The 18,146-nt window shown below is 30.8% G+C and overlaps 2 protein-coding genes across 2 annotated transcripts; one reads left to right on the forward strand and one right to left on the reverse strand.

Annotated features, from left to right (window-relative positions):
* Positions 1 to 353: 353 nt before the first annotated feature.
* Positions 354 to 2,208, forward strand: LOC111615984 (transient receptor potential cation channel subfamily V member 6-like). The gene is made up of 7 exons (XM_023357423.1): positions 354 to 685; positions 754 to 905; positions 977 to 1,086; positions 1,168 to 1,325; positions 1,392 to 1,508; positions 1,586 to 1,711; positions 1,985 to 2,208. The coding sequence occupies exons 1-7, from the start codon at positions 566 to 568 to the stop codon at positions 2,123 to 2,125; spliced, it is 924 nt and encodes a 307-aa protein (XP_023213191.1). The 5' UTR covers positions 354 to 565; the 3' UTR covers positions 2,126 to 2,208.
* Positions 2,209 to 4,175: 1,967 nt separating this feature from the next.
* On the reverse strand, positions 4,176 to 17,756 carry LOC111615983 (3'-5' exoribonuclease 1-like; the record flags this gene model as incomplete). Its single annotated transcript, XM_023357421.1, has 6 exons — positions 4,176 to 4,337; positions 4,923 to 5,077; positions 8,866 to 8,989; positions 14,791 to 14,900; positions 15,889 to 15,972; positions 17,481 to 17,756. Coding segments are annotated over 6 exons (801 nt in total), but the record flags the coding sequence as incomplete, so codon positions are not given.
* Positions 17,757 to 18,146: the final 390 nt, after the last annotated feature.

An 18,146-nucleotide genomic window follows, 5' to 3' on the forward strand; every position in this document is an offset into this window, starting at 1 on the left:
CCATTTTTATAGATTTTACCGTCAGTTCAGTATATTTTTTATTTATTTTTTAATATCTTCTTGCTGTTTTATCCTGAGACCCGGACCTATTTCACCTTCAAATATCCAAAATATTACAAATAATTCGGATAATTTTACGAATCAGAACGGGCAGGATAAATGTATTCTCTTAAATACGGAAACTTTCGTGGATGTGGTAAGTAATACTTAAAAGAACAGTACAATATATTTTTGTACAAGAACTTGTTAATTAGTTACGCACCCACCAGTAGTCTAATGGATAAAACCACTGAATAATGGTCGTGGGTTCGTGCCTAATCAATAGACTAGTTACGCAGACTAGTTACGCAGAGTTTTCCGGGTTTCCTTCACGTCCCTAACACTAATAATAGAGGCCAGTTTTCCATAATTCCTCCAGAAGGCATCCCCTTGACAAGTCAGACCGTCATTTATGATTGCAATTGTCAAATCTAAACATTAATGGCAGTCATCAGCGATTCAAAAATGAGTCGTAACTTCAACTTTTTTTAGGATTTCTAAATTTCTAATTATACATTTTATATATATGTACACACAGCTTCGTTTAGTACTAGAATGTCTGACAGCAGTTGGAGCTTTCACATACCTGATCCAGGCTGTAAGAGAAGCAAGATTTTTAGGATATAACACATTTATGGAAAATCTGGTAGGAAAAACCATTTATAGTTTTGTTATAATTAAAGAAAGATGTATAAATCTATTGTTTCGCTATAGATGACTGTACCCTCTCGTGTACTTTTCCTGATATCGTGCCAATTAGTGATGTTAATGATACCCTTACGCATAGCATGTTTATCTAGTGTAGAAGATATTGCTGCAGTTTTGGTGATGCTAACGACAGCTCCTTACTTTTTGTTCTTTTGCAGGTGAAATTATTTGTAGTATCTTATATAAAGGAATCGTGTTCTTCGTTTTAATATAATTTTTATCTTTTCAGAGGCTTCAAAATGGTTGGCCCATTTGTAGTTATGATATATAAAATGATTTTAACAGATTTACTGTGCTTTGTTACTATCTATCTAGTGTTTGTTTTAGGATTTTCACAAGGTAGTGTTTAAAATTTGAAAATTAAAGCATATTTTTTCAAAAAATAACAAAAAATTTCATATTTTTCTTCACTTTATTTAGCATTTTATGTGATTTTTCTATCACATTCTGGAGAACCTGATAAAAACTTCTTCTGTGATCCCATACAGAGCATCATGGCAATGTTTGTCATGTCACTTTCCGAATTTGGAGATATTTATGAAGAATTTGACAACACTGATCATCCTGCAGTGGCAAAAGTAAATTCCATTTTACGTTCTTTGGTTTCTTATGCTAACTTTAAAAGACAAATCTTTTTATTTCAGGTTTTATTCATTGTATATATGGCTCTTGTAACAATATTGCTTATTAATATGCTAATTGCTATGATGGGGAAGACTTACCAAGATATTGCAGAGAGGCGAAATGAATGGATGAGACAGGTTTAATAATTTCATTAAATTCGATTGATATCAATTCTAATTGTAACATACTAATTATTAAAATAATTAATTTACAGTGGGCAAGAATAGTTTTAGTTGTAGAGAGAGGAGTACACCCATCAGAATGTTTAAGGCAACAAAGAAAATACACACAAGGAATGGCTGATGGTCGAAGAGCCTTGGTTCTAAGGCTTCAACAAACGGTATGTACTGTACTGTACATAAATTATCTTAAAATGTACAGAGTATTCATAAAAGAATAGTGGTGTTTTACATGACGGGCTCAATCGTAAGTGCAACTGTCTCTGTGTTATGTGCTCTGTGTACATACCTTTGGTAACTTGGTACACATCCAAGCGGTAGAAAACCTGATTAGGTAGCAATTGTCTTTATCATTCCTACTAAACATGTCCTTACTTTATCATCAATTAAATTTTCAAAATGATATTTGTCACCCACAAAATTTTCATTTTTAGGACAAAGAAATGGAAGAATTACGCTTGTTAGGTAATCTGAAGACGTCTCACTTAGAAAACATCAGAAGACAGCAAGCGGGTTCTAATATTTTATCACCGAGAAGCACACCGAGGAAAACCGTAAGCACCACCAGCCTGTGAGAAGACGTGATGCAATTATTATATATATACAAACAAATAAAATTTCTATTAACAATGCCAAAAGCATATTCGTTATTACAAGAGTTAACCACATAAATATAATTTTTTAAGAATTCTCTGCGTCATTTATTTTTGTATATCAAAAGCTTAAGATAAAAACTATTGTTACAGATGAGAAATAAAAATTTATTTATTGCATTGCAATAGCGTAATTAATAAGTACGCAAATTAATATAGAACATCGTAAAGACAATGGGTAATTAAATGAAAATTTTACTTACAATAATAATAGACTTTTAATATATATAAAATTATTAACGGAAATTATCGATTACGATGGTCCTAAAAGTCAACCAATTTGTTAGGAAAAATATAAGCCTATAATATAGTAATTTAAAAAAATACAGCATGAAAACTTATAAAATCTCGTAACAGATGGCGCCACATACAATTTTATTTATTATGATTAATAATATAAAAGTTATTTTTTAAAATAAAATCTCATAACTGCTGAGAAAGTTACGCAATTTGTTGCTGGATTTTTGAATTTATATAAGTTATATGCTACAAGTAAACCCTAGTGTTACATTGTCTAGCTTTATTTAATTTAAATTTTAACAGAACAAAAACTAAACGTCATAAAGATAAATTAATGTTTCGAAATTGTCTTTGCTCGATTTGGATCGATGTATATGGGGGTGGATCGTAAATTTACGCATGTATACACAATAGAACTCCGGTTATCCGAATTGATTCGTTCTGAAAGTAATTCGGATAAGTGGATCAACATGTAAAGAATGAAATTACGGGTATCGGCACACTATTGTATACGTACTGTATTTTATTTATTTAACTATATGCGAATAGCATCCTACTGATCACTTGGATCTGTCACAGCAAATAGTGTGTATATGTAGTCTACGTTGTACTAAATACAAAATGTATGTAGAAGTTTCTTTTAAGTATGTTTCTTGAACCTGAAAACCTCAATGTGAGTTCGGTTCGGTTGTGGGCAATAAAATCTTTCGCCCACAACCGAACACAATGTATAAGTTTATAGTAAGTTTGTAGCGTTATCAACAATACATACATCAGGGGAGTTACGAATTCATCACTCCAATGTCAAATATAAACACATTTAATGTTATTCACTTTACATTTACAATTTTAAAATTATAGCATATATTTCAATAAAATGAAAGTGAATTTTCCTATTTTCTGGTGATAAAACTTAGTTATTGAGCAATAAACCTCTACATATTCTATTGATTAGTTGAATAGTGTCATCAAATGCAACTAGGACAGTATTTCATTCCTCTTTAAACTATTTTTTTTTTATTTTTGATAATTTATTACTGACAATTTCTTATTTTAGGCCACGTAACTTATTTTACAGTCATATATAAATAAAATATGTAAATATTTATCAACCCAAATCCTTAAAAACTTTACAGGAAAGCTTTTATGGCATCTGAAAGAAAGTCAACAATTTTTCTATTATTAAAAATATTACTGATAATATTTTTACTAAATTGAAAGCAATATACAGTCGACCCCCCCCCTATAATTACGGTCCCTATAATTACGATTCCTATAAAACTACGAAAAAATTGTGACCGGTATTTTGGAAAATATGTATAAAAATATACGTATTTTGGAAATGTTGAGTCGGATTAGTCTAGAATCGATTAATTTTATGGAAGAAAATCTTTCAAACAGCCGTAGTCCATAAACTTGGCACGTGTCGGGTTGTGATTGGAAGGATTCGTAAGAAATCAGATTCCTAAAGAATGGAACGTATCTCTATCTTATAGGGGGGTCGACTGTATAGAAAATTTATTATATAAAAACACTTAAATTGTAAACTCCAGAGATAACATTTGAAAATCCTTCATAAGCACAACCCAGCGTACTTGTAACAATCAATTGTTTTATCAGTATAAATATATACCCTGTATAAATAAATATTCTCATGTAGAAAGAAATGTAAAAATTGTACAAATTATAATTTTATTTAAATATTGTATGTAACAATTATTAAAAATATACATTATAAAGTTTTAACTGTACAATGTTGGGTGTATAATACAAAATCCAATTTTTGACCACTTTATTCTGTGATTTGCTTAAAGGTTTTGACCTCACTATTGTAATAATTCGCTAATCTTTATGACCAAATCCTCCAGATGCGCTTATTACTCTTGAAGAAATTCTGTAAAATAAATTATAATTATAAATACATATTATATTTCTCAAAATACAATAAAACAAAAACAAAAAGGACTAAACTAATTTGACATTAGAGGTAGGCATTATATTTAGGCGATCGTTTGGTAATTTATTATATACTATTCGGGCTTTGAGTTGTTGTTATTTATATATACAAAAAGGACTATCTTGAAGTTTAAAAACTCCAAGAAAGTCTGCAGGTTCAGTGGCAAGGGACAGGGCCTAACATATCCAATAGAGACCCCTCTAAATACTTGATTTTTTGATCATGGGATTTGATCCTGAGTCCTGTGTTAACACCTTAGTAGCCTAGATTATCTGGCAAACACATGTATGAACTGGAAAACATTTAAAACTTGAACATTTATGCAAAAATTTGAAATACTGTAACAAAAAGTTGGTTTTTTCCATGTTAAATAAACATTATATTTTACTTCCCTTTGTTAACACAAAGGTTAAAATATTTCTCAAGTCCAAAAAAGCAGTCTTAGTTTTAGTTTAAACCATAATTATGAAATTAAGTGTTTTTTTTTATATTAAATACATCAAAATTATGCAAATTCCTTACTCATTCCATGAAAGTCTTTCATTTACAGTAACTGTTGCACCCTTTTCTAATAAATGAATTACGATCCTGGCTATATTACGAGCATCGTCTAATCCGCAATGTTTTCGTCCTTCGAATTCCATGTCCAGCGTTTGCAACATTTTCTTCAATGAACGCTAAATTCAAAATACAAAATATATAAATAAAACATAATAACTAAAGTAAAATGCATGCTAAAATGTCAAATTTATAACAGGGCAGTCAATGTCTTTGATATACAGTTGTGAGATTCTGAACACCCCCCCTTAATTAATTGAAAATTTATGTCAAATCCATAAATGTTAGAAATAATATTTCTGATTTAAATGAAAGAATTTTAAGTTAAAAATGAAGGAAACTGGTAAAATTCACTTCCTTCTGAACAGAAGTTCTACATCCTTTTTGTTTTCCCTTATCTTCACAAATTTTGAGTCACATACAGTCCAGTTACCCCTCTGTAAACCCCCACTCTTCCTAAACACATGAAAATAATACAGTTTTCTTATTGGAGAAAAACATCAAAAAAAGGGATTCTTTAGTATCATTCGAGGAGTACGCCACAAAATTCCATAAGAGAAGAACCTATTCCATATCATCTCCCCACGTCCAATGCCCATAATCAACTCCGAAGTTCATACAAAGTTTGTTATTTAAGTTCCTAAGTAGAAGAAAATGTTTATTAAAGTGCCACCGAAGAATTAACCAAAGATAAGAACATTCGCAGCTATCTGGAAATTAAGAAGAAGATAAAAGAATATAATTTGAGGTAGTATGATTTTAACTGGAAACATGATTGCTCTCTCTGCAATAGTATAAATAGATATATATTGAAGGTCCACTTTGTATACTTGTCCTTTTCCTTATTAAATATTTGATATTATGTTTGAAACTAAGTCTCATTATGTCTGAATCAAAATACTTCATCCTCTCCATATTGAAATGAACGCGTGTTAATCCACATGTAATAAATCTGATTAACTGATGTCTAGGATCCTGAAGATATCTAGAACTCACCATCTAGATCTTTCTTTTAACATTCTAAAAGCCCTCCTTAAAAATATTTAGAGATCGAATCTCACGATTTTGAGTCGATTAAGTGGTACTCCCGTTTAGTACCCCCGGCTAATCTCACATAGTAATATGCCTAAACCAATTATGATATGGCTAAAAGGGGAAGATAAAGCTTTAACGACTTATTGTGTATAAAATATGAAATAAACAAAATATTTTATTTACGACATATTTTACAATCTCTACCTTGTATTGTAATTTAAAGTTTTCAACACGGTTATTATTTAATATTCTAGTGTCATAAAGGTAAGTGGGCATATGAATGGTGCAGGAAAACAGAAGAAAAAGCGAAAATATTCAGATGAGTCTTTTTCTGTCTGATTAACACACATGAAGAATTAGTGATAGTGAGCTCTTGATTATTAGACAAAGATGCTGTAAATTATAAAATTCTTTGTATTTTTACATTACAGAAATTAAAAGCACATCTGCAAAAGCAAGAGAAATGTACACAAATCCCCCTAAAAAAAAGTAATTTCTTATAATGATAGAGTACCGAGAGGTTTTGAAAACCATGCACCGGTATTAGCGACCTTATTCACTCAAGGCATGGATAGGTAGAAATACTGCCTCATTGAGAATATTGATGGGTTTCTTACCATGCAACCTGATCCTTTGTTTGCCCATCCATCTAGCACACACAGCTACCCATAATTTATAATGCAAGTGAATTTTTTCCTCCCATCCATCCAACAATGTATTCCCTTACCTTAGAGGTGAAAGAAATGTTAGTATATTTGAAAATTCTATTTATAACATAACTGATTTTGACAATGCTAACTATATTTTCCTTTAATCAATTATAATTAAAAGCTAATAATAAATTTACATATAATCTATCAATGTCTAAACGTAGCATCTAATATTTTACTCAATGTATAAGATATGTAATTGAAGTTGTCTTAATATAACCAATTCTAACAGATGAACAGTGATGGATGGATGAACGGCCAAAACTATCAGCTACTGACTTTAGGGACTGATACAAATCTCCATTAAATCCTGAGATTTTCTTGAATGGCTTTGAACAGTTACACCAAATCCCGACCCAAACCACCTAATGTGGCTTGATTGAGCACGATAGCCACAAAACATAGCATATAGTAATGCAAGCAATACACTTATTTATACCACTACAATCCATGGCGGTTTTAGACATAGGAAACCTAGAATTAAACTCTTTTAGTGGCGTATGTCTTACAATATACATATATACAGAACAAGGATAAAAACAAGCATATGTATATGTACTTGTTCCAAGATCTAGTATAAAATATTAGCTTGCATCTAGATCAGTATTTTCAACAAGTGTGCCATGAAAAAATCATAGGTGTGCCACAAAATTTTTTAAGATTATAAAATTAATTATTTTTAAAAGAAACCCAAAGAACAATAAGCGTACATGTCAAAATTAAAACCATAAGCAAAATTATATGTGCATAACACTGGGTTATTTCATTTAAATGAAATTTTCTTTAAATCAAAAATGTACCTATCAATATATTGTCCATATTTAGTTCAAAGTATTTTAACTTAAAAACAGCAGGACGTTTGACAGGTTTCTAAAGAGAATTACCATGCCACTTTTAAATGCAAATTAAGACTTAACGTTAATTGCTTTTCTTACTTAAATGAAAATTATTAATTTACATAACCATTGTTGTAACCTGCTGCTATTTTAAGGAATGACAATACTGTTTTTATTTAATTCACAGAAAATGTAGACAAAAACAATTACGTTAAGTGGCAATACAATATTTACAAGGACAACTTTAAGTCACGTAAAATTTAATTATAGATTCAAGTATGCCATGAGATAAAAAAGATTTAAAAACACTGATCTAGATCTCGAACAATATAGTATTATGTGATATATGGTATCAAAGAAAGGCTCGACATCATACAGACTTACGTGAATCGGTTTACCAATCATGCTTGCTACTTTATACATAAAAGAATTAAACAGTTTTATTTTATTATCAGTTTACAATGCTGCAAAGATAACTATTTCACCATTTGATGTTAGTAAATAAAATTCAATACATTTTGGTATTATCTAACATCAATGGAATAACTGTAGCTAACTTGGATTTCTTGGAATAGCAAAGCAATTGGTGCAAAAAGAGAAGGTGAATGAATTGAAAGATTGATATTTCTCTTTTGTGATGTATACAAATTTGTCATCCCTAATAAAAAAAAAACCATTCTTGAAGTTAAAAGACTGCTTTTGTCTATGTTCTGTTCCAAAATAAATCAGTATATTACAGTTCTAATCACTTAAATATAAGATGAAATATATTGGAAAAATTTCAAAATTGAACTGGAATATTATGTAAACCAAAAGAATCTATAAAAAAAACATTAACTCTTTGAGTGTTAATTGTTTCAGTGTTTGTGAAATGGACATTTATGATCAATTCAAAAAGTAAATTATAGAAGTCATTAGTTGTACTTAACAGGATCACTTGAATATCAGCAGCATGAATTTGTTCATATTGCATTTGGTTTATTTCAATGAGTTTAAATTTAGAAATTTTGAATATGAAAACAAATACAAGCCTTATAAACACTATAGATTTTCCTGTTGCAAACATCCAAATGATTGACTAAATAATAGATAGAATAGCTCAGTGTAATTTAGTTGAAATGAATATGAAACTATCCAATAATCAAACTAATGACAAGTAGACAATTTAGTTAAGTTTAGAAGCTGATGTCAAATGGAAGGTTTAAAACTATAATGCATTTTAATAGTTGCAATATGATCACTTTCAGTTGAATACTATAAAATATAAACCTATACAAAAATACATACTATAATTAATCCATTAAAAATTTAGTAAGAATATCTAACCTTTTTTGTCTTGTAAAAGTTGGCAAATGTTTTACAAATGTTGACCCACTTTTTACCAAACTTTGGAAATGAAGTATGGCTCAAATCACACTGAACAACCAAAAACTTATTCATATCCCATGGTCTGTAAACAAAATAAATAATTTTTAATAAAGAAATGCACTTGTACATATAAAGTAATTATAGATATACGATGAAGTATCAAAAATCTGGTTTCTTCTGTTGAAAAATGGCTAACCATTTCAATAGTAAATTCATTGCTAGTGTTGTTTTGGCCTTATGTTGTTGATGTGCTAATATTCATTCAAAATTTGTAATTCTTTAATTTTGAAATTATGATTAGTGTAATTTTTGTTTAAACATAGGGATTATGTAATATATAGTTTACAACTTTCCTTGTGAAACTTGGACTTGGACTTGAACTTGAACTTAGAACTTGAACTTTGAACTTGGACTTGAACTTAAAACATCTAAACTTGAATGACAAAGTATTTGGAGTTTACACCTTCATTTTTTTTAATTTTTATTCTTCAAGTTACAGATTATTGGTCCTTGTCCCCTTCAAAGTACTCCCCTTCCTTATTCACACACTTATCCCAGTGGTGTTTCCACTTTTCAAAGTAGTCCCGGTAAACTTCTTTCAGAATGTTCTTCAATGCTTGTGATAAATTTGTTTTAATGTCATCAATTATGTCAAAATGATGTTCTTTCAGCATTGATTTTAATTTTGAAAACAAGAAAAAATCACAAGGAGCCAGGAATGGTGAGTAGGGAGACTGGAGAGGAGTGTCATTTGATTTTTGGCACAAAACTGGTAAATTGACAAGGTTGAGTAAGCAGGCATGTTGTTACTGCGAAGGAACCATGAGTTGTCTTGCTACAACTTTGGTCTCCTTTTATGAATTTTTTTCATGCAACCATTTCAAAACATCTGCAGAGTACTGACAGGTGACTGCTTGACCTGAGGCAAAAATTCAAAGCACACAACTCCGTTGAGATAGGAAAAAAAACAGTGATCACCACCTTGAAATTTGATTGAGACTGTTGTTCTTTTTTCAGGTGTGGAGATCCTTGCCAATCCATTGTGATGATTGAACTTTTGTCTCAATGTCATAACTGTAAACCCAACTCTCAACCTGTTATGATCCTTTGCATGAATGTTTTGTCATCATTGACTTGTTGAAGGAATTCCAGGCAAACATCCATTCGATTTTCCTTCTGCTGTTCGGTCATCAAATAAGGAACAAATTTTGCTGTAACTTGATGCATGTTCAATTTTTCCATTAAAATGTCATGGCACAACCCTTTTGACACCCCAACCTCTTCTATAAGTTCTCTGACAATTAGATGATGATTTGCATGCATTGGATCCTTGATTTTGTAAACATGAGTGTCATCAGTTGAGGTCAAAGGCCTTCCTGGTTGAGGGTTATCTTCAATTGACTGACGACCACTTTTGAATCAGGTAAACCATTTGTAACACTGCATACAACTTAGAGCATTGCCTCAATAAGCTTAATTCAAAAGTTGAAATATTTCAGTAAAACTTTCCCCAGTTTCACACAAAACTTTACATTGCATCATTGTTCCCATAAATCACACATTGAAAAAATCACCATGAACATTGAAACACCTTTCACTCAAAAAACAATAATGTGTGAACGAAATGCGATATCAACAATCCAAAAAAAGCAGCTTACTCAGTAGGTTATCATGAACATAGTGTTGCCAACCTCACAACACTAGGAAACTCCATTTCCACTCAATTCAAAAAGTTTGATTATTTTTTGAAAAGACCTCATATTTTGAACAACTCTAAGTTCAAATGTTCCAAAGTCTGAATGCTAAATTCAAGAGAAGTTCAATCCAGAGTTTAAATAATGCTTCTACATTCAAACTGCATACACAGTGAAAAAATGTGCTTGTTATGTAAAAGGCATCTATTGTGTGCCAGTGTGTCGTCTCTCACTGTCCCTGGGAAAGCATCTCTTGCATTGCATAAGTATATTTTCAGTGCTTTTTTACTTTATGTTTGGTGCATTTAAATGTTCTAATCTTCTAGAAACTGGCAGGTAATTAAAATAAAGAACATACTAACCTTATGTTTCTCCCACCAGAATGGAAAAATTAACACAAATGTAAGAAAATTAAGACAAAACAAATGCTTCTGGTCTACTCCTAAGACCTGCTTCAGGTTGATGAAATTACTTCAATTTTCAAAAATGGAATGCAATGAAAACTTAGTATAAATTCAAATTTATATATTAACCAATGGGGTGTCTTTATTTTTATTTGCTGTAGTAAATCTTCTATAATGACATATCATATAAGGTTTGTCATGCATGGGAAATTTATTTTCCTTCTTTAAAATTGATATATGTTCCCTGCTTTTCTGTTTTAAATACTTCTAGCGCTTCCAAATGCTTGAGATGTTCCATTTTATTCTGTTTTTTTTTTTTAATTAATTTCAATTGTAAGTCAGTTAGAATATCATTTTCAAAAAAGTTTGTTTTGTTTTAATTTTCTCACATTTGTGTTAATTTTTCCATCCTGCTGGGATAAAAATAAGGTTAGTGTGTTCAGTTATATTGTAACCCTTACCTATTAACCAGGGCTATGGAGTTGCGTAAAAATCTACCGACTCCAACTCCGACTCTGAATCTTCCTTACCAATCCGACTCCGACTAAGACACCAAAACTCCACGACTCCGACTCCACAATCCTGCCAGGGGTGTGGGGTCGCGTAAAAATCTACCGACTCCAACTCCGACTCCGACTTTTCCTTACCATCCAACTCCAACTCCGACTCCGCCTAAAACACCAAAACTCCACGACTCCGACTCCGACTCCACAGCCCTGCTATTAACCTTGGCTCCCAAGAAATATGTGGAAGCAAGAAGGTTGTAGTGGTGATGGTTGAGGTGAAAAAAGTAACTTTATTGCAAAGCATGAAAGCAGTACCTATGCAGTCATTCCGACTGCCACATTTAAGATGCCGAAGTCAACAACAATTATCATTCTTAAATATAAGAAAGCAATAAAAGCAACAAATGTGGCTAAAGGTGTGATCTAAAACTTTTAACCAGTAGTGTTAAGAAACAGAAGAGAAAGAAAAAAACCAGAAATACAGTTATTTGTTGTGTTTATGGAAAGTATCTTCGTTTGTAAATAGTAATCATTCTCTTCCTCTCCAAGAGCAACATGGTACATCGCCACTCCTCACTAAGTTATAGTAAATGTAATTTTTATTTTATTATACAGTATTCACATATCTTGTTAAGTAACTTAAATATGCAGCATGGATATCACGCCAACAGTTTTACTGACTTTAAGAGAAAAATTCACATAAAACATGTCAAAAGCACTCGCAGGATATTAAAATGTTTTTTAAAATGTTCTTTAATGACTTTTTATGTGAATTTTTGTCTTAAAATCAGTATATACATATTTTATGTTTTGTTTTCAAGTTTTAATTTATTATTTAAGATATTAATTGTGTTATTTTTATCTTTAATTAAATGTACTTGCTGTCTAAGTTTATCAAAATGGTTATTGTTTAGAGTCTGGAAACAGATTAATTCACTTTCCATTACAGTAGAACCTCGATTATCCGACCCCCTATCAACCTACCCCTCGGTTAACCGACCGTCCTAGTCGGCAAATTTCAAATGTTTGCTATTGATGTGGCGCTACAATATTTGGCTGTCTTGGTTACTTTAATATTATTTTTACGTGTTTTAGCTGGCAACACTGGATCGACCATGAAACGGAGCCAGTATTTAAACGAGGCTTAAGTTTCTAATTGATGAAAGTAAATTAATTATATGTAAAAATGGCAAAATTGTTCTTTTGTTTGATAAAAGTTACAATAACATACATAATATCTACTTTAATAATAAATAAATACATCACATATGTATATAGTGAATTACAGTAGAACCTCGATTATCTGACCCCCTATCAACCGACCCCTTGGTTAACCGACCGTCCTAGTCGGCAAATTTCAAATGTTTGCTATTGATGTGGCGCTACAATATTTGGCTATGTCTTGGCTACTTTAATATTATTTTTACGTGTTTTAGCTGGCAACACTGGATCGACCATGAAACGGAGCCAGTATTTAAACGAGGCTTAACTTTCTCATTTTTAACGATACAATAGCGATGATTATTNCTCCGACTAAGACACCAAAACTCCACGACTCCGACTCCACAATCCTGCCAGGGGTGTGGGGTCGCGTAAAAATCTACCGACTCCAACTCCGACTCCGACTTTTCCTTACCATCCAACTCCAACTCCGACTCCGCCTAAAACACCAAAACTCCACGACTCCGACTCCGACTCCACAGCCCTGCTATTAACCTTGGCTCCCAAGAAATATGTGGAAGCAAGAAGGTTGTAGTGGTGATGGTTGAGGTGAAAAAAGTAACTTTATTGCAAAGCATGAAAGCAGTACCTATGCAGTCATTCCGACTGCCACATTTAAGATGCCGAAGTCAACAACAATTATCATTCTTAAATATAAGAAAGCAATAAAAGCAACAAATGTGGCTAAAGGTGTGATCTAAAACTTTTAACCAGTAGTGTTAAGAAACAGAAGAGAAAGAAAAAAACCAGAAATACAGTTATTTGTTGTGTTTATGGAAAGTATCTTCGTTTGTAAATAGTAATCATTCTCTTCCTCTCCAAGAGCAACATGGTACATCGCCACTCCTCACTAAGTTATAGTAAATGTAATTTTTATTTTATTATACAGTATTCACATATCTTGTTAAGTAACTTAAATATGCAGCGTGGATATCACGCCAACAGTTTTACTGACTTTACTGAGTTTTACTAAAAATTTACATAAAACATGTCAAAAGCACTCGCAGGATATTAAAATGTTTTTTAAAATGTTCTTTAATGACTTTTTATGTGAATTTTTCTCTTAAAATCAGTATATACATATTTTATGTTTTGTTTTCAAGTTTTAATTTATTATTTAAGATATTAATTGTGTTATTTTTATCTTTAATTAAATTTACTTGCTATCTAAGTTTATCAAAATGGTTATTGTTTAGAATCTGGGAACAGATTAATTAACTTTCCATTATTTCTAATGGGAAAATTGTTTCAGACTTCAATTCAGAGTTTGAATGGCTTCCTGGAATGAACCAGATCTAAAGTACAGGGCACCATTGTATTTGAAAATCCGGATAGTGTTTGGTCCGAATTAGTCCAGATTTTTGACACTTCACTATATTTCTAAAGAATAAATACAAGAGAAAAAACCGTACATATTTTCATGCATTTAATGAATTTACTTCAAAAATTTCATATCATCAATCCATATTAACAAAATTCTAAGCATACAACATAGACATAACATATAGCAAAACCACTAGATTCATGCACATATCTTATCCTCTGTGACAAGGCTACATGCTTCAGAGTATGATCTTTGCAATAGAACTATCACCCGTGTGACAATGAGATAGCCATGACTATAAATTCGTACATGTCTTATTATTGAAGGCACTGGCTCGATGGCAAGTGTCCTCAAACATTACATCCTTCCTCCAACTAAAGACTACACTGCAATAACTCCTGAAATATTTTGTAACTAGAAAATAAACTTTGTTGATATGAACAGATAATATAATGGCAGAATTTAAACATACATCACCCAGAGAATAGATTTATAATTTCTCCTATTGCAAAGGTTATTGACTTTTATGAGATTTTGTAATTAATTTGAGTTAGGACATTCTTGTTCAACTCTCAAGAAGGACTGACTAATTCTACTAAAAGGTTTGATTGATCTTATTCTTTAAATTTAATGAATACATTAAAATTAACAATCACATTCTTAAAAAGTGATAAATTTATTTAAATATAATTATTTTTTATCTATCTACAATTTACTTGAGAAGTGATTCTTACCCATCCGTCACAATGGCAAATGAATTGCCACACCCAAGTTTGTAGCTAGCCATCCACGTCATAAATCTTTCAAGAACAAAGGGAAAAGTATCTGCTTTATCAACCACATCCTTTAAATAAATCAATTTTTTTTAATTTTATAATCTCTAATATTAAAAATAAAAACTCAAAATTATTTTTATAACTACACAAAAGTTACACTTATAAAAATCATGCTGATAGATTCAAACCTACTACTATTTATCTTTAATAGTTTAATGAAAAGAGAAATGAAACATCATTCCACAATTCAAGAACTAAAATTTCAAATGGCTGAAGTCAAATATTTTTTGTTTAGATTCCACTGCTTTTTTGTTTATGACATTTCCTAGAGGTAGTAGTCAATGAGACAAGATGGGGCATAATACAGATGGGAGACAAAACTCAAATGGTTACTCTATTGATTAGTGTAAGTCTCACACTTCTCTGATAATGGTAACAGTAATTTAATGTGATAGCATTAATTTGAAAGATCCTGTACTTCTGAAACTTAACTGGAAACTGTTCAATTATAGTTTAATGCTTGTAAATTAGAAATATTAGACTTCAATAATCTGAAGCATTTGAACCAAAAATTACACATAATATTTGAATAAAGTTAAAAACACTTTAAAAATATTAATTCTGATTATAATTATACAAATTTCTTTATCTGTAAATATATAATTACCTTCTTACAATCAAATAAAGGCATCATTTCCTATGATTTCGCGAGCGCCTTTTATGCTCTAAATATTTGCAAACAGTAACGCCACAACACTTAAGTGTATTTATTTTATATATTTAAATGTAGGCGTAAAGTGTAATTCATTTTACTATGATTTTACTTGTCAAAATAAATCATAGGACCATACACATAAATAAATCAAATAAAAGAAAACAAAGTTTATTTTTTTCCTCTATATTTCATTCATTTATATATATTTTTTATGCTTTGAAAAATGATTTTTGATGAACAATTTGATATTATGTATCAGAAAGTTTGATTTTGAATTTCATTGTTTAATTACACAATTTATCATAGAAATGAAATTTTTTTTGATTAATTCAAAAACTTACCTGCATTATTCCAGTTAGGGACATGCAAAATTCAGTTAAATTTTTATTTAAGACAGGACGACAATATTCACGAAATTCTGAAACCTAAGTGAAAACAAACCATTTTAATGATAATTTGTTAACATTTATAAAAGAATAGATTATAAGTACAGTATTATTCAGAAAGTATGATCCAATTTGATGTGGTTAATACATAGATACTATTATATTATGAATAATAACAGAAATAGCGAGTGATCAGAAAAAAACCCAGATTTGGTCTATAAAGAATTTTAATATTTAACTAATTTAAACTTGACTTCATCCCTTTCAAAATAGCCCCCCTGCCTTTATTCGGCAATTCCACTGCTTCTGTCAAGGCTCAAATGTTCCTTGGAAGTCACTGTTTCAAAAATTCCAAAGTATCTGCTATGAAACAGACTAATCTCCTTGAACATATTGAAACACTGAGCTTCAATTTTATTCTGGAGAACAAAAAACAAGTAAAAAGGGATTAAATTCAGCAAGTAAGAAAGGTGAGAAAGACTATCCCCAAAAATCCTTATTTTCAAGGCTTTGTATGCAGTAGCATTGTCATGATTAAGGACTCAGGTTTGATTGTACTACAGTTCTGGTCTTTTGCAATGGACATCCTCATGCACTCATATTAAAACATTACAGTAAAAGTCTAAATTCATCATCTGGCTGGGAGAAACAAATTTCCAATACATAACTCCCTTATGATTGAAAAAAATGCTCGACATGCTCTTTGTTGCACTTCTGACCTGTCTTGCCTTCTTAAGGTCTCAAAGACTGTGATCTCACCCATTAGTTACCATACATCTCCCGAAACACTTCAATGATCTCCGACAGATTTTCCAAGTCTAACACAAAATTTAACATTTGCTTTCTTCTAAATTTTCATTCTCAAATTGCAGCATTATACTAACACAATGTTAAAAATATCTAGTGATGAGTTGCTTAACATGGGAACATTTAAAACTGCATGTGATACCATCTGTTTAATTAAGAATATAAACTTAATTATTACTGTATAAAATGACAAAAGGCTTAATTTTGAGGCTAGAGATTAGTTTTATAAAAATTGTAAATGCTAATAAGAAGTAAAATCATCATTTAAGTCCAATCCTACTCGAAATTTGACACGTGACCTCCTTCTATCTCCCCATGTCAATGATCTTAAACCATCAAACTTTAACACACACACACATTCATACATACAGAAAAACCTCTCAAATTTTTTTGCATTTCTTGACATTTCAAGATCTGGAGTTCAAAAATGTAAAAATCTTGGAGGATCATTGACTGACTGGCATACTTTTACTCTGTTATATATAACAGAACCAGAAAAGTAAAATTTGAATGTAGCAAGTATTTCAGTTTGAAAAACTCAACCCCACTTAGCACACTGATGCTCAAATGTCTAAGACATTTTAGCATCAGTGTGTTAACTGTGCATCTGAGATTTTATAATTGCCAAATTGATAATTATCTTCAGTAGACTTTAAAATTGGACCATATATTTGAAAATAATTCTTTAAAAACTTAATATCAACCTGAAGCATACACACTAAAAGTGATATTATACTTACAATGGTTTTGGAAGATGTTTCAATTAAAACGGCAGGAAACTCGATAATTTCATGTGGATAATTAACATCCTTGTTACTATTTTCATCGCAAGTAGCCTCAAAATCAATCACACAAAGATATTTATATGGACAATTTGATTTATTCACTTTGTTTAGTAATGTTTTCTGTTCTTTATAAAATGTTCTCAGTCGTTTCCTTAAAACATCATTTTTTCCTCTGAAAACACATAAGATGTTAGATATTTGCTTCCTCAAATTGAAGAATGAAACAGTAAAATATTAATACATTTTTAATACAACAAAAGCAACAATTAATGTAATTTCATTATATTTTAACTTTATATTCACTTTAGATACAAAGGAAAGCTGAGAAAGTTATAGAACATGACTATCTCTTTAGGAGATTTAGATTCAAGTCTGGGACCACCTTTCATCTAATTATAGATCTAATTGAACTCATAATAAGCAAGAATAAAAACTACATATATTGGTGCTTTCAGGGCAAAAAAAAAAAAAACAAAGATAACTACTAGCTATGTATGCATGTATCTTAATGTCCAAATGAAAATTGAATTAGAAATTAAATTGAAAAAGTAAATCAATAATACTAGTATGGTGCCTAAACCACACATCTAAATCTAACTAAGACTGCAAAAGCCAGAACCT

The sequence above is a fragment of the Centruroides sculpturatus genome, unplaced genomic scaffold (assembly GCF_000671375.1).
Source record: "Centruroides sculpturatus isolate CEXI.00-Female unplaced genomic scaffold, Cexi_2.0 scaffold2794, whole genome shotgun sequence".
Lineage (NCBI taxonomy): Eukaryota > Metazoa > Arthropoda > Arachnida > Scorpiones > Buthidae > Centruroides > Centruroides sculpturatus.

Coding starts and splice junctions, on each gene's coding strand:
- LOC111615984 (XM_023357423.1), top strand. CDS start 566: ATGTACACACAGCTTCGTTTAGTACTAGAATGTCTGACAGCAGTTGGA. Junction 906..976: donor TACTTTTTGTTCTTTTGCAG/GTGAAATTATTT, acceptor TTATCTTTTCAG/AGGCTTCAAAATGGTTGGCC. Junction 1,509..1,585: donor GAAATGAATGGATGAGACAG/GTTTAATAATTT, acceptor ATTAATTTACAG/TGGGCAAGAATAGTTTTAGT.